Genomic DNA, 24,260 nt, shown 5'->3' with positions numbered 1-24,260 from the left:
AAGAACCTAAGATCAACCAAACACCTAAATCTATCCATTCTATACCAACTCGCCAATCTATGGAACCAACTTCCACGAACCCCTGAGATCATGCTCACAATATCTGCAATTCAGAAAACTCTTAAAAACTTTCCTGTTCTGTAAAGCAGGTCTCTCCCAACAACTATCCACATGGCCATCAGAAGGAACCTCTGGAGATCTGAAATGTATCCCTAAGTGCTCTCTGTCCCCAATTCCTAGACTGAATGTGTCCAGCTTTTATCAATTGTGATCCGTCCTTGAACTGTAGAGGTATAGGTGGAATACAAAATCTGGAACAACAACACGATCAAAATAGCACCCCCCCCCCCATCCCAAAAAAAGACAAAAAAGCCAGACAAAAGAACCTGCTCACAATTTATGGCCTGCCCCAGAATATTTTGCCTGTTCTGCTCCTGCAACTGTGTGTCTTTCTGAGTCCCACTGCTCCTTTGAGCCAAGGTATATCTTGCCTTTGCCACCCCAGTTTCAGCACTCACTGTCCAGAATATCTCCCTCTTCCTCCTGCCTGCCCTGCACAGTCTGGTATCTCTCCTGCTCTTCCCCCACCCCCTGGGTGATCTTAAAATGTTCCTATGTGCCGCCAGCAGCATCAATAAGCTGTTTCAGCTGGCCCCAGAAGCGTTCTCTGTTGTGTCCCACCTCATCCGATACAACTTCCTATGTCCATGCAGGCAGGACACAAGAGAGAGAACACTTCCAGGGCCAGCCAAAGCAGCTTGTTGATGCTACCGTTGGCCCACAGGAATGTTGGAGGATTTCCCCGGGGGGGGGGGGGGGGGGTAAGGACAAAACAGATATTGTACCACAGAGGATAGGCAGGGGGAAGAGGGAGACATGTTGGGAGGTGGGTGGGAAGGAAGGATAAGAGATGCATTTCTAGACCATGGGAAGGGGAAAAAGGGAGATGCCAGACTGAAGGAAAGGGAGTAGTAGGACAGAGATGACAAAACATGGGGGTGGAGAAAGAAAGATGCTGCACTGGAGAGGGAGTTGAAGGAAGAGAGAGCTCAGATGAGAGAGTGGAAGTTAGAGGAGGAGAGGAGATGATAGACCCCAGGAAGGAGGGAAACAGCGTTTTGTCCAGGCTATTTTGTCAGGGTGCCCCTGAAAAATGTTCCTCAGATAGGAATCACTCATCTCTGCAGTAAGGGATTGTTGCTGTCTTTTCTTAACTACATTGTATATTTTATTTTAATGCCTCCTTCCCATCTTACTATTTGCGTGCTTATGGTGTGTAGCGTTTTATTTACCGAACTTTTAAGAAATGTGTGTGTGTGTGTGTGTATATATATATATATATATATATATATATATAAATATATATTATACATTTCTTAAAAGTTCGGTAAATAAAACGCTACACACCATAAGCACACAAACAGTAAGATGGGAAGGAGGCATTAAAATAAAAATAAAATATAGTTAAGAAAAGACAGCGACAATCCCTTACTGCAGAGATGAGTTATGGACTGAAGACATTCCCTTCTTAACCTTTGGCTACAATTTGAGAACCTCTACTCCATGGGGGTTAGTGTCCTGCCCTGCCCCCGGTAGCAATGGAGATAGGATGATATTGCCGACTACTACCATAGCAAGAAGATTAAACTCCACCCAAAATGAAAATAAGTGCACCATTGAGATTCTAAGCAGTTACAGCTTTCGCTCTGGGCATACATGGATATTCATAGGGTCTCTAGACCTGCTGTTCAAGGAAACATTAATTAATTAACTGATAATTTTCAGTCCAGAAAAATGGGTTATGACCATCCGCCAGCAGGTGGAGATGGAGAACTCAATGAGTTGCGTCTCACAAGCGCCTGTGCTTAGCAACCAAGCTAGTATTCGATGATAAAGCAGTGAAAGAGTGACTTCCAGAGAAAAAACTCCAACCTCTAGACAGAAAAAGAACTATGAAATTAAAGGGCAAAACTTGTGCCTTAGAAATAACAGAACAAGAATACAAACATCTTAAAAACCGAAACCATCACAGAAGGGCGGGCTCTGGACTGATCCTTTGGGACTAAAGGAAGAAGAATTATCAGGTAACTAGTAAAAAAGGCCCGTTTCTGAAAGCAATGAAACGGGCGCTAGCAAGGTTTTCATGGAAGTGTGTATGTTTGACAGTGAGTGTGTGACAGACAGAGTGAATTTGCGACTGTGTGTGTGTGAGAGAGTGAGACTGTCTGTGTGAGAGTGTGTGTTCAAGACAGAGAGTGTGCCGCAGGGGTCCCCCCTGCATGTGTTGGCATCCTTCCCGCTCCCCCCCCTGTGTTTCCTTTTCCCATACCCTTCTAGTCCCCCTCCCAGCCTCAGGGTCGTGGCCTCCCCCCCCCCCCCCCCCGGCCTGCAGGATCGTGGGCCCTGTGGCGGCGTTTTTCTGTATCGTAGTGTGTATGTTTTAGAGAGTGTGTGTGAGAGTGAGTGTGTGAGAGAGAGTGAATGTGTGAGTGTGACAGAGTGAGTGTGTGTGGCGTGTTTGTGCGAGAATGTGTGTGAGAGGGAATCCCAGCTTCAGGGTGTTGGCCCCGCCTCCCTTGGGCTTTCAGGATGGTGGTTCCTCCGTCTGCCGGCGTTTTTCCCCCTCCCCCTTCCCCCTTCCCTCCTCGCAGGTTGAGGTTCGAGTGCCCCCCCCTTCCAGTGCCTTTCAGGGTCGTGGCGCTCCCTCCGACTGAAGCTGTCTCCGTTACTGGCACGTTCAGGCAGGCTGGCTCCCTGCGTGTGTCAGACGTTCAGGCTGCCTGCCTGCGTCGCTCCCTCCGTGTCTCGGAGTTTGTGCGGGGCGATGGGAGTCCTGTGAAGTTGGGAAATGGCTGCCGAGGGGCAAGGGGAGTGAGATCGCGTGTCGCCGATTCTTGTGTCCCCGCCTGCTTCTCTCCGACGTTGTGCGGGCGATGTTAGTCCTCTGGAGGTGGGAAATGTCCGCCGAGGGTCAGGGAGATGGCGTTTGGCCGATTGTCATAGCGCCGCCCTCGACGTCATGACGTTATGACGCGAGGGCAGGCCAGACACTCAGGGCAAACCGGATATCTCTGGCGCCTCAATTTCCGGCTTCAGGCTTCAGAACGTTGCAGGTGCCTTTTATTATATAGAGATTAACTAACTTCTCCTTCCATTACATCCCAAGGATCAGAACAGACAAATGAGATGTACAAAAATAATACTTAAAAAGGGAGGGACTGTGATATCTCTGCAGCAAGAACTGTAGCCCCAAACAGAGCATCTGCTCGAGCAGACACATCCAAACCGTAATGCTTATCAAAGGAACAAGAAGAAGAAGACCACATTGCTGACCAACACATCTCTGCCAACGAAATTGCCCTAGATCTTGCCATAAAAGTCGCCAAAGACCTGGTAGAATGAGCCTTGACATGCATGGGAGATCTACCCCTCAAAACGTAAGCTGAAGAAATAGCCCCCTTAACCTATCTAGCTACTGTCACTTTGGAGGCCTGCAAACCCTTCCGGGGTGCCACAAAGAGGACAAAAACAATCAGACTGCCTGAAATTGTTGGTAGCGGTAAGATAGCGCAAAAGAACGTGCTTCACACCCAACATCCACTCAATGTGGAAAATCAAACGCGTGAAACCATTCTTCCCGAGGGAAACATTTTGCAACTTGATACAATCAAAAGCCATGTAGACTACTACAATGGAATTTATGCGGGATGCAAAGAACAAATCATAAAAAAACTTACCGCTCAGAACACGGCAGCCAAGCTTATATATGGAAAAACACGATTTGAAAGCGCCAAACCCCTCCGAGAAAAACTGCATAGTTAGTCTAGTGCAATTCTCTTTTAAGTAGGACGTAGCAAATCCAAACTGAAACGTTTGCAACTGGTACAAAACACAGCAGCTGGATTAATAACCGGGTCCAAGAGATTTTAACATATTACACCTATGTTGTATCAACTGCATTGGTTGCCTATAGCTGCACAAATGACTTTTAAATTGTTGTGTTTAATGTATAAATTGTTTCAGGTGAAACTTCATTCTATCTTCCTGACAAAAGAAAAAAAAATGTAGCTTCCAGGTCTTGATGTTATTAAGCTCTCAACAATTAGGAAAACAGTGTATTCATATGTGGGACCTTCAGTCTGAAACTCCCTATATGAAGAAATTCACAATGCTTCTTCCTATTTAAGCTTTTGCAAATTGTTATAAACTTGACTATTTCAACATAGTTTTAATTAAAGTGTTCTAATGTGCTGTCTTATGGAATTGTAAGTTTATTGTCTTCAGTGATATTAATCTGTAAACCACTTTTAACGCTAAGCAATAAATCCAATCTTCTTACTCACGCTTCCTCCCCTCGAAGTCCAGTATCTCCCCCGTCCCCAGTTCCCTCACCTGTAGTCTGACATCTCTCCTGTCCTCCACTGGTCCAGCACCTTAACTGTTTCCTCTGTCTCTGCAGGTCCAACACCTCCCCCCCCCCCCCCACTCCTGTATGTGCAGCACTTCTCCCTTGTCTTCCCTAAGCCCCCTCAGACCTGACTTCTTTGCTGGCAGCAGCATCAACATGCTGCTCTTGGCCATCCAGGAGCCTTTCCACTGCTGTCCTTTCCACGCATTAGCAGGAAGCTGTGTCAGAGGGGTGGGATAAGGCAGAGTTGGCCAAGCAGCTGGTCGAAACATGATATCGCTGCCATGGCCAGCAAAGAAGTCAGGTTTGATGGACCAAGGAGTGGGGGGTGTTGAGGGAAAACTAAGTGAAAGGAAAGGAAAGGAAAGGGAAAGACAAGCTACAAACTTTACAAAAAAAAAAAAAAAAAAAAAGAGAGAACTTCAGGCAACCATGGGGGTTATCTTTTCTCCCATACTCCTCGCCCGGTTGGCTGCAGAGGTGGTGTCGGGCCACCACTTTCACCCTCCTGTAGATTTCAACCTCTTCCACCTCAGTCTCACTGCTTTTCTTCCTTCGAAGTCCACTCCATCCATCTATTCACTCCTCCGCCTCTCCGAGTAGCAGTCATTTATCGACTCCCTGATATGTCCCTTTCTTCCTTTCTCACTGACTTTGATGCCTGGCTTTCCTTCTTTCTTGAACCTTCATCTCCTTCCCTCATTCTTGGGGATTTTAACATTCATGCTCATGATCCCTCTGACTCTTATGCTTCTCATTTTCTTGCTTTAACATCCTCTTTCAGTCTTCAATTGTGCTCCACTACCACTACCATTACTCACCAGAATGGCCACTGTCTTGATCTTATCTTCTTTTCAAACTGCTCACTCTCCAGTTTCTGTGCCTCAGCTCTTCCCCTCTCTGACCATCAACTGATAACTTTCACACTTAAACACCCTCCTCCCCAGTCCCGTCCGATCTCAACCAACACATTTAGGAATCTTCAGGCTACTGACCCTTCTACTCTGTCCTCCAGTGTTTCTAATCTCTTCTCAACCACTGTGTTATCCAAGTCTGTCAATGAGGCTCTCTCTTTCTATAATACTATTCTCTCCTCTGGATACTCTCGCTCCTCCCATTCCCCATTCTGTAAGGTGTACCAAACCCCAGCCTTGGCTGACCTCTAGAATCCGCTACCTACGTTCCTGTGACCGCTCTGCCGAACGCCTTTGGCTGAAATCCCATGCTGACTTCATACATTTCAAATTCTTGCTGACCTCCTTCCAGCCTGCTCTTTTACTTACCAAACAGGACTACTACATCCAGTTGACTAATTCTCTTGGCTCAAACCCTAGACGTCTCTTTGCCACATTGAACTCTCTCCTCAAAGAGCCTTCATCTACAACTCCCCCTTCACTTTCTCCCCAGACTATGGCTGAGTACTTTCATGATAAGGTTCACAAGATTAAACTTGAATTCTCAACCAAGTCACCTCCACCTTTCCTTCCCTAAGTCCATTCTCTCAACCTTCCAACCCCTGCCTCCTTTTCTGAAACCACTTAAGAGGAAACTGCACATCTTCTTTCCTCCTCAAAACTAACTACCTGTTCCTCTGATCCTATTCCCACCCATCTACTTAGCACTATCTCTCTGTCATCCCTTTTATCTGTCATATCCTCAACCTTTCACTCTCCATTCTGACTATTCCTGATGCCTTCAAACATGCCGTAGTCACACCACTCCTTAAAAAAAACTTCAATGGACCCTACCTGTCCTTCCAACTATCGCCTTATCTCCCTCCTCCCTTTCCTATCCAAGATACTTGAACATGCTGTTTACCGCCGTAGTCTTGACTTTCTTTCATCTCAAGCTATTCTTGATCTACTTCAATCTGGCTTTCGCCCTCTTCATTCAACTGAAATAGTTCTTGCTAAGATCTCCAAAGACATGTTCCTGGCCAGATCCAAAGGTCTCTATTCTATCCTCATCCTTCTCGATCTGCTGCCTTTGACACTGTTGATCACAGCCTACTCCTTGACACGCTGTCCTCACTTGGATTTCAGGGCTTTGTTCTTTCCTGGTTTTCTTCTTATCTCTCCCATCGTACTTTTAGTGTATACTCTGGTGGATCCTCCTCCACTTGTATTCCACTATCAGTTGGTGTACCTCATGGATCTGTCCTGGGACCTCTTCTTTTCTCCGTCTATACTTCTTCCCTTGGTACTCTGATTTCATCCCATGGTTTTCAGTATCACCTTTACGTTGATGACTCCCAGATCTACCTCTCCACACCAGAAATCTCAGCAGGAATCCAGGCCAAAGTATCAGCCTGCCTGTCTGACATTGCTGCCTGGATGTCTCACCGCCCTCTGAAACTAAAAATGACCAAGACTGAGCTTCTTATCTTTCCACCTAAACCAACCTCTCCTCTTCCCCCATTCTCTATTTCTGTGAATAACACTCATCCTCCCTGTCTCATCAGCGCGTAACCTTGGGGTCATCTTCAACTCCCCTCGCTCCTTCTCTGCAGAAATTCAGCAGACTGCTAAAACCTGGCGTTTCTTTCTCTATAGTATCACCAAAATTCACCCTTTCCTTTCTGAGCACACTACCAGAACCCTTATTCACACTCTTATCACCTCTCGCTTAGACTATTGCAACTTGCTTCTCACAGGTCTCCCACTTAGCTATCTCTCTCCTCTTCAATCTGTTCAAAATTCTGATGCACGACTTATATTTCACCAGTATTGCTATGCTCATATTAGCCCTCTCATCAAGTCTCTTCACTGGCTCCCTATCCGTTTCCACATACAGTTCAAACTCCTCTTATTGACCTATAAGTGCATTCAATCTGCAGCTCCTCAGTACCTCTCCACTCTTATCTCTCCCTACGCTCCTCAGTACCTCTCCACTCTTATCTCTCCCTACACTCCTCCCCGGTAGCTCCGTTCACTGGGTAAATCTCTCTTATCTGCACCTTTCTCCTCCACCATTATCTCTAAACTGCGTTCCTTTTATCTTGCTGCACCATATGCCTGGAATAGACTCCCTGACCCAGTATGTCAAGCTCCATCTCTGGTCGTCTTCAAATCTAGGCTAAAAGCCCACCTTTTTTATGCTGCTTTTAACTCCTAACCCTTACTCACTTGTTCAGTACCCATATTTTATCATTCCCACCTTAATAATTCCCTTATCTCTTATTTGTCCTGTTTGTCTGTCCTAATTAGATTGTAAGCTCTGTCGAGCAGGGACTGTCTCTTCATGTTCAAGTGTACAGCGCTGCATACGTCTTGTAGCGCTATATAAATGGTAAGTAGTAGTAGCAAAATGGCCTATGTTGTTGTCTTGATCCTAAGCAGGGTAACCCAGAAGGAGAGGACTCCTAACAAGACTAGCAAGGTTTTTAAACATATAAATGTTTCACTCGTTTAAGCAGTGTCCTCTTTTCATTGACCAAGGCAGGTGTCCACAAAATGAGTCCTGAAGGGCGGGAACTAACAGGGTTATGGCCCTCAAGGATCATATTGAAGACCCCTATTCGAAAAGTAGCCTTTACTACAGAAGATGTCACAGGGAGTTTAAATGTCAAAATACAACTCCAGGGCTCACCTATCCCCTGGCAGAAAGTTACCAATATAAGCTGAAATTCAGATGTCTCAGATAGGCTAAGAGACCTGGTAGAGAAATTACAACTCAGGAATAAAATCCAGAAAAATAAATTTTAAAAGATAGTTATATTATTCAACCAATGGTGAAAGATTACAGCTGTAGACATGTATAATTTGATCTGTTGAATATTCCAGGTTATTAAAGCTTCAGATTCACAGAACAGGTAAAATGCAACTCACAGCTGGAATCTGTTGCCAACCAAAAAAAAGGTATACATCCATGGCAGGTAATCTTCACAAATTGTTTTCAGACTTCACAAACACAAATTTGTAAAAGTTAAAAAAAAAAAAAAAGCCAAACATTTATAAACTATATTTACCATGGTGTTCTTTAAAGCCCCCATCTCCCAAATGAACAAGTTACTTGGTCATTAAAAACTATTGAAATATGAGACAATGATCTCAAGGACATACACAGGAACTGCACTATGACTTCTGCATTTTGCAATTGCAACTGGGCAGAACACACAGTACAGCTTTTAGTAAAGTACTAGGAATGAAAAGGACAAAATAAGTCATTTTAGCACGGATGTACCCTGCAATATCTATGCAGCATTTATTTATCCATGGGGGCATTAAATTGTCTTTCAGTCCATGTAAAGCAATAAAATCAAGACAAATATGTCAGAATGTGTCTGGCATAACAAGTTCGTATCGTCCAACCTGGCCTTCCTGTTTCAGCTGGTCTATAAGGTCTTCCTTGCGTCTTTTCCTGCTTACTACCAAAAACCTGCTACGGCCCTGCCCATGAGATTTACTCTTTAGGCCATACTTCTGGGCAATTTGGTGTATTTGCTTCCTCTCGTCATTGTTAAGTTCTGTGGAGAATGTTAAGTCTTCCTGGTTGTAGGAGCAGGCATAATTTTTTAATATCTCCTCGATATCTCTCTTAGAAATCTGATTACCCTTTTCTTGATCAAGCCCAAGTCCTTCCCTTGAAAACTGTTCCTTAACCGAGATAGGCTCTGCTATGCCTTCCCCCTCCTTGCCCAAACCCCCACCCGTCCAGCCCATTTTCCTCAGCAGCTGGTTTCCAATGTTATCCTCTTTAATCCGTTGCCTATAAGATTCTTCTGCTGACCGTCCCCGGATTTGATTTCTAGAAATTGCCTCATCAGTGGGGCTGCTTTTCTTTAGATTGTTGATTACAGTGGGCTGAGTTCTTTTGAGGATTCTGACTGCCTCCTCTGCAGCAATGTGCTTTACATTTTTCTTGAGATCTATAGCTTCAGCAACAAACTGGTTTTCCAGAAATACCTTGCACTTCCACTGCAAATCCGTCAGTCGCTCAAAGACGTACTCCACTGTTATCTTATTGAACTGTGCTGTGTCATTCAAGGTACATACAGAGTTGGTGGAGTTTTCATAAACCACAAGGTCCTTCAAATCTTTTCTCTTGTTAGAATTTGCAGAGGAGCTGCCTGGGGCTTTAGTTTGGGCCGTTTTGCGATTTGGGTTGTTAGACTGTATTTTCCGCAGCACTTTCACTGCCTCCTCAGCAGCCTCGTGTTTGCTGGTTTTTTTATTCCCAAACCCTTCAGCCAGGCAATGGTCCTGCAAGAACACTCTGCAGCGCCAAGCACGTGAGGGCATTAAGTCGTATTTGTATTCTATTACCATTTTGTTAAAAGCAGCAGAATTGTTCAAAATGCCTATGGCACCACTGGCATTTTCTGTGAGAACAAAATTAGGCCAGTGGTTTGCTTCTATAAGTATTTTGCTGGTCTCAACAGCTTGACTTTCATCTATGGAGTCCTTGCTGTTAAGCTGAAGATCTTCCAGCTGCTTCAGAGCCGGAGGGAACTCGCACGTGGGTATGTCACAAGGACACACAACTATGTCATCTTGGTAATTGTGATTGAATTTTCGTTGTACAATCCTCACTTCCACTGGGTTCATTAATAATTTTACAGCCTGCTCTGCAGCTCGATCTCGGGATCCATTTTTGCTGCCAGAAAAGCCTGTGGTTATATAAACATTCTGGCACCTTACCTCACAAGCATAACCATCTGCAGGAAGGTTCTTGTTTTTCGGGAGGTCAGCAGACGGGATTTCTTTCAAAGGAACATAAATATATTCAGGGTTTGTCTTACAAGCTTGAATGCTACGCGATAACACGAAGGCATAGTTCACTTTATCAGGATCACTCACCATTTCTGGATTGGAGAGATTGCTTGTCACTGTTACAGAGAGTTGTTTGATTAAAGCTTGCTTCTTTTCTACCAGGGTCAATGAATCTGCAGAATCACTTTGATAACTTTCTAACACACGGCCCACGCGGCCTTTTCTGCTCCTTCTCCTGATCCTTTTAAAACCAAAGCCTTTCCTTCCCTGTTTAACTCCATCTGTCCACATGCCAAGCACGGTGGCTCGGAAGTTTTTGGAAAGAGTTGAGCAATGGGATTCAAATTTTGCTGAGTAGTTCTGTTCCATTTTGGTCATGAAATTACCCGACTCATTTGAGCTCTTGCTTTGAAAATCAGAAGTGCTGGACAAGGAAAAGTCATAATCATAAATGAATGGCATTATCTCTTGAGGCTGACTGTGATCCTGCATATTCATTCCCTCTTTCTTGCTGCTGTCCAGTGCAACGTCTTCAGAACTTTCTGTCAGAAAACCCCCAAATGAATTCAAAGGCCAACTGTCTGAGCTTCTTTTTTTGTTTGTGTTCAGTTTATTATCTTCTTCCTTTGTTGTGCTTGCAACAAAATGGACAGGCTCAAAACGAGGTCTGGTACGAATCTCAGCAGTAGCTTGCTTTTTAGAAGGCTCTTGACCTGTGGTACGAGATACACATTTGTATTTAAAATGCTATTTTAAAAAATATACAATACATACATTTATATTTAAGAATGCCAGTGCAATCAAAAACAGTTCTTGCTCTTCTGATATTTACAATTCAGTGGCATGGATAAATTTACTAATACACTCCTGTTATCTTAGATACAAAGTATTCATACTTAGTAATACTTGTACAGTATCACACAAAGGACATCAACATTTTATTTTCTGATCTTCCAAATGTCATTCAGGATGGCAATATGATAATACTAGTAAGGAAGGCCCGTTTCAAATCGCAATGAAACGGGCGCTAGCAAGGCTCCCCTCCGTCCCTTTGTGTCTCCGTGTGTCGCCGGCCCCCCTGCAGCCTCCACGCGAATGTGTGACCCTGGCCCTTTTGGCACGCCCCCCGTGTGCTCCGCCCTCGACGTCATAACGTTTGACGCGAGGGCGGGGCCCACAGACTGTGATTTTCTCTGGCTTCAGAGCTTCGAACTTACGAACCTGGCTTCAGTGACGTCAGTGCAAATAGAACGTTGAGGGTGAGTTTTATATATATAGATTATCGAGAAATCTATTACCCTGCAAGACTATCAGCCCTTTTCCCTCTCTCTACCCCCTTTTCCTTGTTCCTTATTCCTTCACTTTCTTATGAATATTGTAACTCCTCTGTAACTCTTATTTCTCATTTTGTGAACCGCTTTAATGGTAATCACCCTTTGGCGGTATAAGTAATAAAGAAACTTGATTTCATGAACCTATTCCTTTTCCTTGGTTTTAACTGTGTTGTGTCTTCTACGGCACTGGTTCTCAATCCTTGCTTTAGAGACCACTTGGCCAGCCAGATTTTCAGAATGTGCATAAATACAAAAGTATGAAGTATCTCTGCTTAAAGATGCAATTCTATAACAGGGGCCCTATGTCAAAGTGCTCATTCTATAAAAACAATACAGGCACCCAAATCCAGCCCCAGTCACACACAAATCCTCAAGCACCAATTTACATCTGCACACAAAATAAATGTAGACGTGTGTACACATTCTATGCATGGGCATTTATATTTTACAATGCAACTTCACCTCCATGCTGCTGCACATAACCAGGGGATGCATATTGGACTACCCAATTTTATTAAATATACAATATGCTTCACATGAGGAAAATGTTTTACGAGTTACCCTCACAAAGAAGCCACTGTATACAGATTATCTTGTGCATACTTTCCGAGAACATCCTGAAAACCTGACTGCCTCGATGGTCCCCAAATCCAAGAATGAGAACCACTGCTCTAGAATCACATCCCTGCACAATGGGCCAAAACAATTTGCACAGAAATGAGAAAAGATATAACGCAGATCTGTACTCACCAGTATCTGTTGGGCTCTGCCTTTTTGTCCCCTTAGCACCGAGTACTAATTCATATGAGGGCATCTCACCAACATCAATTCCTTCAGCCATCTGCAAAACGTTTTGCATAAGCTGCTCACCATATCTGTTTTGAAAGTAATCAAACACAATATTGAAACCAATACATTTTAAGCCACTATAAATTCACTTGTTCAACAAATGCTTCAAGAATAAAACAAAACAGACTACTGATGCTATGATTGCTCATATTTATGACAAAGTCCTGCAAGTACATTGCAAAGGTAGTCAGTCACAAATGTTACAACTACAGCTGTGCCTTTTGCAAGTGCGTTTTATGTACAGTACTTTGCAAATGTTTTCACATCCTTTGTCAGAATAATACCTAGAAATACCTTAACAAGACCCAGTCACAGGAACGGAGCTAATCCAAATTTCTAGATGAAGACAACATTAAGTTATTTGTTTTGTATGACGTGAATCTGAAGCAAATTTCTAAACACACTGACCACAGCACTGCCAAAAGAATTCTGAGATAAAGAACATAAACACTGCCCTACTGGGACAGACCGAAGGTCCATCATGCCCAGTATCTTGTTCCCAACAGTGGCCAATCCAGATCACAAAACAGTAAAACAGATTTTATGCTGCTATCCTAGAATACGCAGTGGATTTGCCCAAGTCCATCTTAATAATGGCTTATGGACTATTCTTTTAGGAAATTAGCCACACCTTTTTCAAACCCTACTAAGCTAACTGCTTTTAGCACATTCTCTGGCAATGAATTCCAGAGTTTAATTACTTATTGAATGAAGAAATATTTTCTCCGATTCATTTTAAATCTACTACTTAGTAGCTTCTTTGCGTGCCCCCTAGTCCTATCATCTTTGGAAAGAGTAAACAAGCAATTCGCATCTGCCTGTTCCACTCCACTCAGTATTTTATAGACCCCTATCATATCTCCCCCTCAGCCGTCCCTTCTCCAAGCTGAAGAGCCCTAGCCGCTTTAGTCTTTCCTCATAAGGAAGCCATCCAATCCCCTTTATCATTTTCATCGCCCTTCCCTGTACCTTTTCTAATTCCATTGTATCTTCAAAGGTACAGATTGGGGGGGAAGGCTGATCACTTGTTCGGTACCATGTCTGTTTTATCATTCTCACCTTAAGCCAGTGGTTCCCAAACTTTTTCAGTGTCATAGAAATATTTTGTGCCCCCCACCCCATGAACACGTCTCCACCCATCCCCCTCCCGCTACACATCATGTCCAATATTTCTCCCTCTCTCCTCCATGCACCTTCTCTCCCTTCCCTCCACCCCTCTGTCCAACATTTCTTCCTCTCTGGCTCCTCTCCTCTCTCCATGCAGCATCTCCCCCTCCCCTCGACCCCCATATACAAGATTTCACTCCTTCCTTCCCCTCCAACTCATGTCCAACACTTATGCCCATCATTCCTCCTGCAGCATCTCTCCTTTCCTTCCTCACCCCACCCACAATTCTCCCTCTGCTTGAACGGGTCCCAGCAAAGATAGTGATTCCCACATAGCCGCATTGAGCCTGCAATGTGTGGGAAAGCTTGGGGTACAAATGTAATAAATAAATAAATAAATAGTGCCTGTTGCTAACCTAGAAGCCTCCCCTTGGTTTTGTGACTTTTTAACTTGCTGTTCTTACAGGGTCAGGATTAATTGTGTTTACCTTTTTCTCTTTCTTTCTGCCAGCTGCATACAACATCTCCCTCATCGATGGAGGACCGCAGTTTTCCAGCCACACATGGCTGGGGCAAGCTACCGATCTGTGATTGGTCACGGAGCCTGTCTGGCACCTAAAAGGGTGATCCTGATTTGGAAACAAAGAGCCTCTCTCCTTGCTTCCCAATCAGGATCACCCTTTTAGGAGCCAGACAGGCTCCTTGACCAATCACAGCTGAGCTGTGATCGGTAGCTTGCCCAGCCATGGTGTATGTAGGTTTCCTGAAACTTTGTTTAAATATGTTGAAATTAAGCGATGTCCCAGCGCTTGGGTGTGAACCTCTCATCTGCCCCATGGCACCCCTGTGAGTTTGCTATGGTGCACTGGGGTGCCGCAGCACACAGTTTGAGAAATGCTGCCTTAAGCAATTCCCTTATTTGTCCTGTTTGTCTGTCTTGATTAGACTGTAAGCTCTGTCGAGCAAGGACCATCTCCTACATGTTTAGTGTACAGCGCTGCATTGCTGCATATGTCTAGTAGCGCTATAGACATAAGCAGTAGCAGTAAGAAAGTCTCACTATACCTGAACATTCCTTAAGATACTGTCAAGTCCATCATAATAAAGTGGAAATAGTTTAGCATCACCAAGATATGGAAAAAATTATGTCTTACCTGACAATTTTCTTTCCTTTAGTAACAGCAGATTAATCCAGAAACTGGTGAGTTATATCAGTCTACCAGCAGGTGGAGATAGAGAACACTGAAAGAAAGCAGTGATCCTGTGCAGATGCTTTCTTTCTCTTAACTCTGTTAATTATATGTTTACCGACCCAAAGAAAATGCAAAGTTTTATTGCCTTTAAAGAGGAAGAGAATCGTTCTAATCAGAACAATCCTGTAGGCTAATGCTGTTAAATTCAATTGTGGGCTTAGTAGTTCCCCTGCTCTTATGTTTATAGTATTTCTTATTTTGAATTTTTGCTTTGTGTTTTGCCTCACTTAAATAGTGAACTAAATAAATGAAAGTATTTACCTAGAGGAGGTTATACCTCCTAGATTTATATCCCTTTTTCAGTTTTTGTAAAATTCAGTTACTGCTTTTGCAGTCATGTTATGTGATTGTAAAATTAGAAAATTATAAATAAAGAATATAAAAAAAAAGAAAGCAGTGATCCTGGATGTCCAGCCCCTTATTCCTTCAGTATATGTCGCATCACAAAGCAGAATATGAGATAAACTGCCAACCTTCCTCAAAGAGTAAACCTCAACATCCAACTGCGATGATAAACATGTCGCAGCTCTACCTGTTTTGTTTGTGTGTTTTGTTTTGTTTTTGTTTTTTAAACACTGTGCCTGAAAAACCCATCTTATGGGGAACAATAGAGCACGGCAGAACGAATGAGAGGGATCTTTAATTCATCTGCTGCTACTAAAGGAAAAGAAAATTATCAGGTAAAGACATAATTTTTCCTTCCATAGCGTCAGCAGCAGATGAATCCAGAAACTGGGATGTACCAAACAATCCTCCCGGTGACAGAACCACCTCAATCTCACTGTTTTTCCTCCTTTGAAGTCCACTCTATCCGCCTTTTCTCTCCTCTGCCTCTTCGAATAGCGGTCATTTATCGTCCTCCTGATAAGTCCCTTTCATCCTCTCTCAGTGACTTTGACGCCTGGCTTGCCTTCTTCCATGATCCTTCCTCCCCCTCTCTCATCCTTGGTGACTTTAATATTCCTGCTAATGATCCTTCCAACTCTTATATTTCCAAGTTACTCGCTTTAACGTCCTCCTTTAATCTCCAACTATGCTCCACCTCCCCCACTCATCAAAATGGTCACTGTCTTGATCTCATCTTCTCCTCCAACTGTTCACCTTCTAGTTTCCTTGCCTCTGATCTTCCCTCCTCTGATCACCATCTTATAACTTTCTCCTCCCTCCCAGTCCCGTCCTATCTTATCTAATTTATCTAGGAATCTTCATGATATTGACCCTTCATCTCTATCCTCCCATGTTTTAAACCTCCTCTCTACTGTGGCACCATCCATGTCTGTCAACGAGGCTGTTTCTTCTTACAACAATACTCTATCCTCTGCCTTAGACACTCTTGCACCTTTGATGACCCGCCCTGTAAGGCGTACAAAACCCCAACCTTGGCTGACTTCTAATATCTGCTACCTACGTTCCTGTACCCGCTCCGCCGAACGCCTCTGGCGGAAATCTCAGGCCCTTGCTGATTTCTTACACTTTAAGTTCATGCTGACCTCCTTCCAATCTGCTCTTTTACGTGCCAAACAGGATTATTATATCCAACTGACCAACTCTCTTGGCTCTAATCCTCGACTTCTCTTCACCACATTGAACTCTCTCCTCAAGGTGCCCCCTCCCCCAACTCCCCCTTCATTATCTCCTCAGACCCTTGCTGAATTCTTTCACAACAAGGTTCAAAAGATAAACCTTACTTTCTCTACTTCACCACCTCTCCCTCCACTAGTCCGCTCCCCTCTCTCTCCTTCCCCTCATTCCCTTTCCTCCTTTCCTGAAGTTACTATTGAGGAAACTACACTTCTCCTTTCTTCCTCAAAATGTACCACCTGTTCCTCTGATCCCATTCCCACCCACCTTCTTAATGCCATCTCTCCTGCTCTTATTCCTTTTATCTGTCATATTCTCAACCTCTCACTTTCCACTGCGACTGTCCCTACTGCCTTTAAACATGCTGTGGTCACACCTCTCCTTAAGAAGCCTTCACTCGACCCTACTTGTCCCTCTAATTACCGATCCATCTCCCTCCTTCCTTTTCTCTCCAAATTACTTGAGCGTGCTGTTCACCGCCGCTGCCTTGATTTTCTCTCCTCACATGCTATTCTTGACCCACTACAATCTGGTTTTCGCCCTCTCCACTCAACCGAAACTGCGCTTACTAAAGTCTCCAATGACCTATTACTGGCTAAATCCAGAGGTCAATATTCCATCCTCATTCTTCCTGATCTTTCCGCTGCTTTTGACACTGTCGAACACAGCATACTTCTCGATACCCTGTCCTCACTTGGATTCCAGGGCTCTATCCTTTCCTGGTTCTCTTCCTACCTCTCCCTCCGCACCTTTAGTGTTCACTCTGGTGGATCCTCTTCTACTTCTATCCCTCTGCCTGTCGGCGTACCTCAGGGTTCTGTTCTTGGTCCCCTCCTCTTTTCTATCTACACTTCTTCCCTTGGTTCATTAATCTCATCCCATGGCTTTTCCTACCATCTCTATGCTGATGACTCCCAAATCTACCTTTCTACCCCTGATATCTCACCTTGCATCCAAACCAAAGTTTCAGCGTGCTTGTCTGACATTGCTGTCTGGATGTCTCAACGCCACCTGAAATTAAATATGACCAAAACCGAGCTTCTCATTTTCCCCCCCCAAACCCACCTCCCCGCTCCCCCCGTTTTCTATTTCTGTTGATGGCTCTCTCATTCTCCCTGTCTCCTCAGCTCGAAACCTTGGGGTCATCTTTGACTCTTCTCTCTCCTTCTCTGCTCATATCCAGCAGATTGCCAAGACCTGTCGTTTCTTTCTTTACAACATCCGTAAAATCCGCCCCTTTCTTTCCGAGCACTCTACCAAAACCCTCATCCACACCCTTGTCACCTCTCGTTTAGACTACTGCAATCTGCTTCTTGCTGGCCTCCCACTTAGTCACCTCTCCCCTCTCCAGTCGGTTCAAAACTCTGCTGCCCGTCTCATCTTCCGCCAGGGTCGCTTTACTCATACTACGCCTCTCCTCAAGACCCTTCACTGGCTCCCTATCCGTTTTCGCATCCTGTTCAAACTTCTTCTACTAACCTATAAATGTACTCACTCTGCTGCTCCCCAGTATCTCTTCACACTCGTCCTTCCCTACACCCCTTCCCGTGCACTCCGCTCCATGGATAAATCCTTATCTGTTCCCTTCTCCACTACTGCCAACTCCAGACTTCGCGCCTTCTGTCTCGCTGCACCCTACAACTGGAATAAACTTCCTGAGCCCCTACGTCTTGCCCCATCCTTGGCCACCTTTAAATCTAGACTGAAAGCCCACCTCTTTAACATTGCTTTTGACTCGTAACCACTTGTAACCACTCGCCTCCACTACCCTCCTCTCTTCCTTCCCGTTCACATTAATTGATTTGATTATTTTATTTATTTTTTTGTCTATTAGATTGTAAGCTCTTTGAGCAGGGACTGTCTTTCTTCTATGTTTGTGCAGCGCTGCGTAGTAGCGCTATAGAAATGCTAAATAGTAGTAGTAGTAGAACCACTGCCCCAAACCGCTCATCACCCTACGAGGCAACATAGACTCTATAATGTTTCAAAAAAGAATGTTGTGATGCCCAAGTGGCTGTGCTACAAATCTCCTCCAAGGAAAGCACACCGATCTCTGCCCGGGATGCAGACTGCGCCAAAGTCAAAAGAGTCTGCAATTCCTCTGGCGAAGACCACCCAGCCTAGAAGTATGCAGAAGCAACCGCTTCCTTCAGCCACTGAGCTATAGTCGCTTAGATGCAGCATAGCCCCGTCTGAGACCAGAAAGAAGCACAAAGAGATGATCCAAACAATGTAAGTCATTAGACATCTTCAAATGCCGGAGGATAAGTCTACGAACATCTAACAACCTGAGCTGAGCAAACTCCTTGGGAAAATCCTCCCTGCGAAACGAGGGAAGAAAAAGAAGCTGATGTGAAATACTTAACAGCCTTCAATAAGAAGGACAGTACTGTTCGCACAGTCACACCAGACTCCGAAATCTGCAGGATCCAACGAGCCAAAGCCATAGCCACCAAAAAGATAGTATTCAGGGTAAGATCCTTGTCAGGAGCGAGATGCAGTAGCAACGATGCCTTCTGCATCGCCCCTAGCTCCAAATTCAAGTTCCAGGGCGAGCACACAGACAGCACAATGGAGACCTGAGATTAAGTGTACCTCATAGAATCTGGGCCACATCTGAATGTGTCAAGGAACAGCCCAAGACTTGACCCTGGAAACAAGCCAACACCGCAACCTGAACCCCAGAGTGAGTTGCAGACCGGCTCTTTCTGCAACCCATCCTGCAGAAAAGCCAACATTTGTACCACTGACACCCACCAGGGCGACCAAGCATGATCCAAACACTATGCCTCAAATGTCCGCCACACACGAGCATACGCTGTAGTTGTCAAGCACTTCCTAGCCTAAAGGAATGTGGCTATCACCGCATCAGAATAGCCCATTTTCCTCAATCTTGACCTCTTAAGAGCTAAGCCATAAGACCAAAGCGGGAGGAATCCTCCATCAGCACTGGTCCCTGGTGCAGGAGACCCAGCACCACTGGAAACCAAAAAGGCTTGTCCACAAGAAGCTGTATCAAATCAGCATACCAAGGATGGCACGGCCAATCTGGAGCCACCAAGATCACCAGCCCTCGGTGCCGGCTGATCCAGAGAAGAGCTCTTCTGATCAAGGGTCACGGAAGAAAAACATAAAGAAGTGCCGACACTAGCCAAGGCTGTAGAAGGGCATCCAGCCCGGCGGACCCGAGTTCCTTTCTTCTGCTGAAGGACTTGGCGGTCTCCTTGGACGCCATCAGATCGATCTCCGGCATACCCCACTTCTGACTGATCAGGAGAAACACCTCCAACACCAACTCTCATTCTGCCGAATCGAAGAGATGATGACTGAGAAAAATCCGCCTGAAGATTGCTCCGACCTGCAATGTGTGCCGCCGACAAGCAGAGCACGTTTCTCCGCCCAGTTCAGAAGTCTGCTCGGCCAACAACATGCTCTGTGTACCGCCCCGACTGTTGATGTAGGGCACAGCCATCACGTTGTCCAAGAGAATGCGAACTGCCTGACCTTCCAGGATCTCCTGAAAAGCCCGCAGTGCATATATCACTGCTTGCAGCTTCAGTTGATTGATGGATATTTAAGCTGCAATCTATGGAACCCAGTGGTCTCAACTCGTGAGCAGAATGGCGTCATTTCTTTTAAGTAATAACGTATAGAGCACTAGTTTTGAGACAGAACACTTTTCCATTGGTGGGTTGAATTGATGGCATCTGACATCACAATTTGTTTAAATAGAAGCCATCTTGTAAGCTCCACAGGGTTGAGGATCATCAGAAAGGACACAGATTGCGTTTCATCTTTTATGATGTCTTGCAATATTTTATGAGCCTGCCTCAATATAATAACTTTTGTTTTTCATAGAAGAGTTCCCACCGTCTGGGACCCTGAACTGAAGAAGCTGAGTGAAACGCTGGCCATCGTTGGCCCGGGGGCAAGTGGACTGCTAACACAGTATTGGTTTGGCTCTATTTTGGGACCTAATACAGACTCTTGCAAGGTAAGTGTTTATCAGCAATTGAAAGAGATTTTCACATATTTGTCAGATAAGACTGCACTAACATGTGCTATTGAGCAGCTAAAGAAGCTTGTTGTTTTGGGGTTTTTTTTCTTAATTGTTTAAAACATTTGTTGAAAAATTGAAAATACCTTTATGAAAGGTTTTTGCCTATAATTAAAGGGTAAGAGTTTTTTGTAGATCCCTTCAGCTCTTTAAATCCTGTGAGATTTTGCGCTCTTTGAGGCTTTTCCTTCTATTTGTCTTAGACATATAAGATCTGTCATTTCCTATTGTGGATTTGTTTTTTGTGATCTCATTAGACCATTCCTTTCCTAAACAAAATTCTAAGATTCTGTTTGCTTTAATAGCTGCCACTACACCCTTAACAGAAGATTTCAACCATGATGCTCAGATACCTTTCTTGGTTTGTATACCTTGGATTATTTTCCGTTTGTATGTTTTGCACTTGTCCACATTACATTTTACCTGTCATCTGGATACACACATTCCCAGTCTCACCAGATCATGAGCTTACAACAGCACTGAAAAAAATTGTATCATCTGCAAATCCAATCACCTGTTTCTTTTTCTAGAACATTTATAAATAACCAATGGGCCCTGCACAGACTCCTGGGGCATGCCACTATTTACCTTTCTACATTGCAAAAATAAATCATATAACCATATTTATTTTACTATCTTTTAACCAATCCACAATAAGATGTTCGTCAACCCCATTCAAAAAATCTTCATATTATTGAGCACTTGAATGCGTTCTGGTTTGGGTCTGTGGGCGGTATTAAAAACTTTGTGACTGCAGTCAGAGGCAAAATATTGGGCTAGAGAGAACACTGGTCGGATCCGCTTCTTAAACTGTTACCACAAGGAGTTTGTGGACAGATGTGAGGTTGAAGGGAGAGGGAGGAAGGGTCCTTGTGAAGCACTAAAGATTAGAGAAGTCTCAGTGATCCAGGCAGCAGGGAAGTATATGAGGGAAGTGATTGGTCTGCAGAGTAACTGCTCCTTTGAATAACTTATACTCAAACACATTTCAACAATTATTTTTTCTTCAATTGCACTTTATTATATATCACAAATATCAAAACTTTATAAAATCATAAATTGAAAATTAAACCAAATACACATATACCCCACATTTCATCCACACCTTACACCAGACCTCACTAGTACATCGTGTATACCTGCCTATTACAAATACTAGCAGTTAACTCTTGTTATAATTAACAGTCCCATTGGAACCTTTCATTTAAATAATTTGTTACTTATGCATATTATCAGCCCACACCGTTATCACTATTCTCATTACTGTAGCTCCAAAAACAGTTCCTCCAAAAACCTTCCTTTAGATAATTTGCTGATTGTCCATATTATCGGCCATGCCCCAGCAAAAACGCCGACGCATTGGGCATGGCCGCATGGAAGTACTAACGGGTTCCTGTCCACCTGATATCCATGAAGTGGATGGAATTAATAACTGAATCTGACCCCTGATGACGCTCTAGTAGCGAAACACAGTGTGTATGGTTCGGGAAACTGTGTGCAATGAAGGATTGCCTTGTGAAGAGTGGTTTCAATGATCCAGACGTTGTAATTGAAATTTGCCAAACCTAAGTGAAGCCTGCTATTTTTGAACAGTTAAATGTGGAGTTGATGAGAATACTTTGGAAGCAGTAACGAGTACAGTGACAACAGCGTGGACCGATAATATGATGATTTTATAAAGTTTTGACATTTGTGATATATAATAAAGTGCAATTGAAAAACAAAATAGTTGAAATATGGTTGAGTATTGAACACAGAGTACAGCTATTCATATATTTTACCCAGTCTAGAGATTTGAGCTTATAGAATAACTTATAGGGATAATTCACTGCTGGCTGTACCCCGCCACCTGTACAGTCTCACTTTTCTTAGGGACCACAATTAGAAAATTAGAACTTTAAGTCCCTGCACCCAATTAGCTAAACCCACTACTGGATCAAACCCGTCAGACAGATATGGATCTAATTTGGATATCGCCAGGGCCAGCTTAACCATTGGACCAGGTGAGGCTGTGGACCAGAACGCCAAAATACCCAGCCTCTGATCTCACTTTGTGTACAGGTTGTCTCCCCCCCCCCCCCCAGCTCTGTCTCTCTCCTTCCCCTCCCCATGGGTCCGGCACTCCTCTCTCACTCCTCCACAGTCCTGTAAAGTTTACGGCGGTCGCTAACAGCAGTATGACAGGTTGCCTTCTTCGGCAAGCCCATGGGTCTTCACTCTGCAGCATCCCACCCACAAGAAATTACATTTGAGGAGAAAAGACGCGGCAGAAGAAAGACCCAGGGGCTGGCCGCAAACTTTAAAGACCGTGAGGGAGCGAGAGGATGGGGGGGGGGGGGGGGGGGAGACTGCACGGAGAGGAGCAGCACGAGATACGACGCGATTTGGAGGGGAGGGGACGCCAATGCAAGTAGGCTCAGGGTGTCACTATTCCTTGAGCCAGCCCTGGATATAACGAATGCGTTTTTTTTTTTTTTTATATAGTAGTTCAAGGCGAGTTATGTTCGGGTACTTTTCCTTTGCCGGAGGCCTTACAATCTAAGTCGGTGGCCTGACTGAAAGAAGAATTAAGTGATTTGCCCAGGATCACAAGGCACATTAGCATGCTGCTTCAACCCTCCCCTGCCCCTCTTACCGGCAGCCCATGAAGACATGATTGCTCCACACCATGGAGAGGGCGAGCAGCTGGTCCCTCTTCCAGTCAGGGTAGTTCGGCAGATGACGGGTGATAAACTCTTTTCGCGCCCTCCAATGGTCGTCGCTCTCTTGGTACTGCCGGTACTGCTCCAAAGAGACGAGTGGCGGCGTCTGAGGCTGGGGCTCGCTCGTCTGCAGCCTGCGCCAAAGGGCACCCGCCATCTTTACTGCCGCTGCCAATGCGGCCGGGCCGGACCGCCCGCCGCGAGTGCCGCCGGAAACGGAAGTGCCGCGCGCAACCCTGGCGTCCGGCGACCTGGAACTACGACAAAGTTGTCAAAGCGCGTGGGGTCTGTTGTGTCGTCACATCCGGGTACATTCTTCGCTAGTTCTGAAGAAGTAGGACCAGCGCTATATGAAAAAGATTTTTGGTACATATTTGTTTAAATTTACCTGGAGCACATTATAATAAAGTAAAGAGTTGAATGCAAGTGATTGGTAATAACGAGTAGGCTTGGGATTTGGAATAGCTTAGCGCTATTTATTTATTTGCTGCATTTGTATCCCACATTTTCCCACCTATTTGCAGGCGCAATGTGGCTTACAATATGTTAGAACAACACTCACACTAATGGAATAAGAATTTCAGAATATAGATACAGATAAGGTGCATAGGAATATCATGGCAGTCATATTACCTAGTAACATAGTAGATGACGGCAGAAAAAGACCTGCACGGTCCATCCAGTCTGCCCAACAAGATAACTCATATGTGCAACTTTTTGTGTATACCCAACTTTGATTTGTACCTGTGCTCTTCAGGGCACAGACCGTATAAGTCTGCCCAGCACTATCCCCACCTCCCAACCACCGGCTCTGGCACAGACCGTATAAGTCTGCCCAGCACTATCCCTGCCTCCCACCACCGGCTCTGGCACAGACCGTATAAGTCTGCCCAGCACTATCCCCGCCTCCCACCACCGGCTCTGGCACAGACCGTATAAGTCTGCCCAGCACTATCCCCGCCTCCCAACCACCAGCTCCGCCTCCCACCACCGGCTTTGGCACAGACCGTATAAGTCTGCCCAGCACTATCCCTGCCTCCCAACTACCAGCCCCGCCTCCCAATCTTGACTAAGCTCCTGAGGATCCATTCCTTCTGCACCCTATAAGAATTTCAAAATTGTTACAGATAAGATGCATAAGAATATCATATAGGATTAGAAGTGTATAAAAAAATAAAAGCATGACATAATAATATCAGGACAAAATATAATATTCAGTAATAAGACATCCAGTAGCCTCGCTTTTAAAGTTTATCTG

The 24,260-nt window shown here is 44.6% G+C and overlaps 1 protein-coding gene across 1 annotated transcript; it reads right to left on the bottom strand.

The window, feature by feature from the left end:
* Positions 1-8,124: 8,124 nt before the first annotated feature.
* NKRF (NFKB repressing factor) lies at positions 8,125-23,205 on the bottom strand. The gene is made up of 3 exons (XM_030209978.1): positions 22,936-23,205; positions 12,204-12,328; positions 8,125-10,832 (listed from the first exon to the last, which is right to left on the bottom strand). The coding sequence occupies exons 1-3, from the start codon at positions 23,157-23,159 to the stop codon at positions 8,680-8,682; spliced, it is 2,502 nt and encodes an 833-aa protein (XP_030065838.1). The 5' UTR covers positions 23,160-23,205; the 3' UTR covers positions 8,125-8,679.
* Between the last annotated feature and the right edge of the window lie 1,055 nt (positions 23,206-24,260).

The sequence above is a fragment of the Microcaecilia unicolor genome, chromosome 7, assembly GCF_901765095.1.
Source record: "Microcaecilia unicolor chromosome 7, aMicUni1.1, whole genome shotgun sequence".
In the NCBI taxonomy this organism is placed as follows: Eukaryota; Metazoa; Chordata; class Amphibia; order Gymnophiona; family Siphonopidae; genus Microcaecilia; species Microcaecilia unicolor.
The sequence above is the reverse complement of the archived record's forward strand: the minus strand, read 5'-3'. Positions and strand labels throughout refer to the sequence as shown.

Bases quoted from the DNA above. Each gene is read 5' to 3' on its own strand.
- NKRF (XM_030209978.1), bottom strand. From the start codon at position 23,159: ATGGCGGGTGCCCTTTGGCGCAGGCTGCAGACGAGCGAGCCCCAGCCT. The intron at 12,329-22,935 runs GTAAGAGGGGCA...CTTTCAAAACAG, and splicing joins CATGTCTTCATGGGCTGCCG to ATATGGTGAGCAGCTTATGC. The intron at 10,833-12,203 runs GTGAGTACAGAT...CTCGTACCACAG, and splicing joins GCAGAGCCCAACAGATACTG to GTCAAGAGCCTTCTAAAAAG.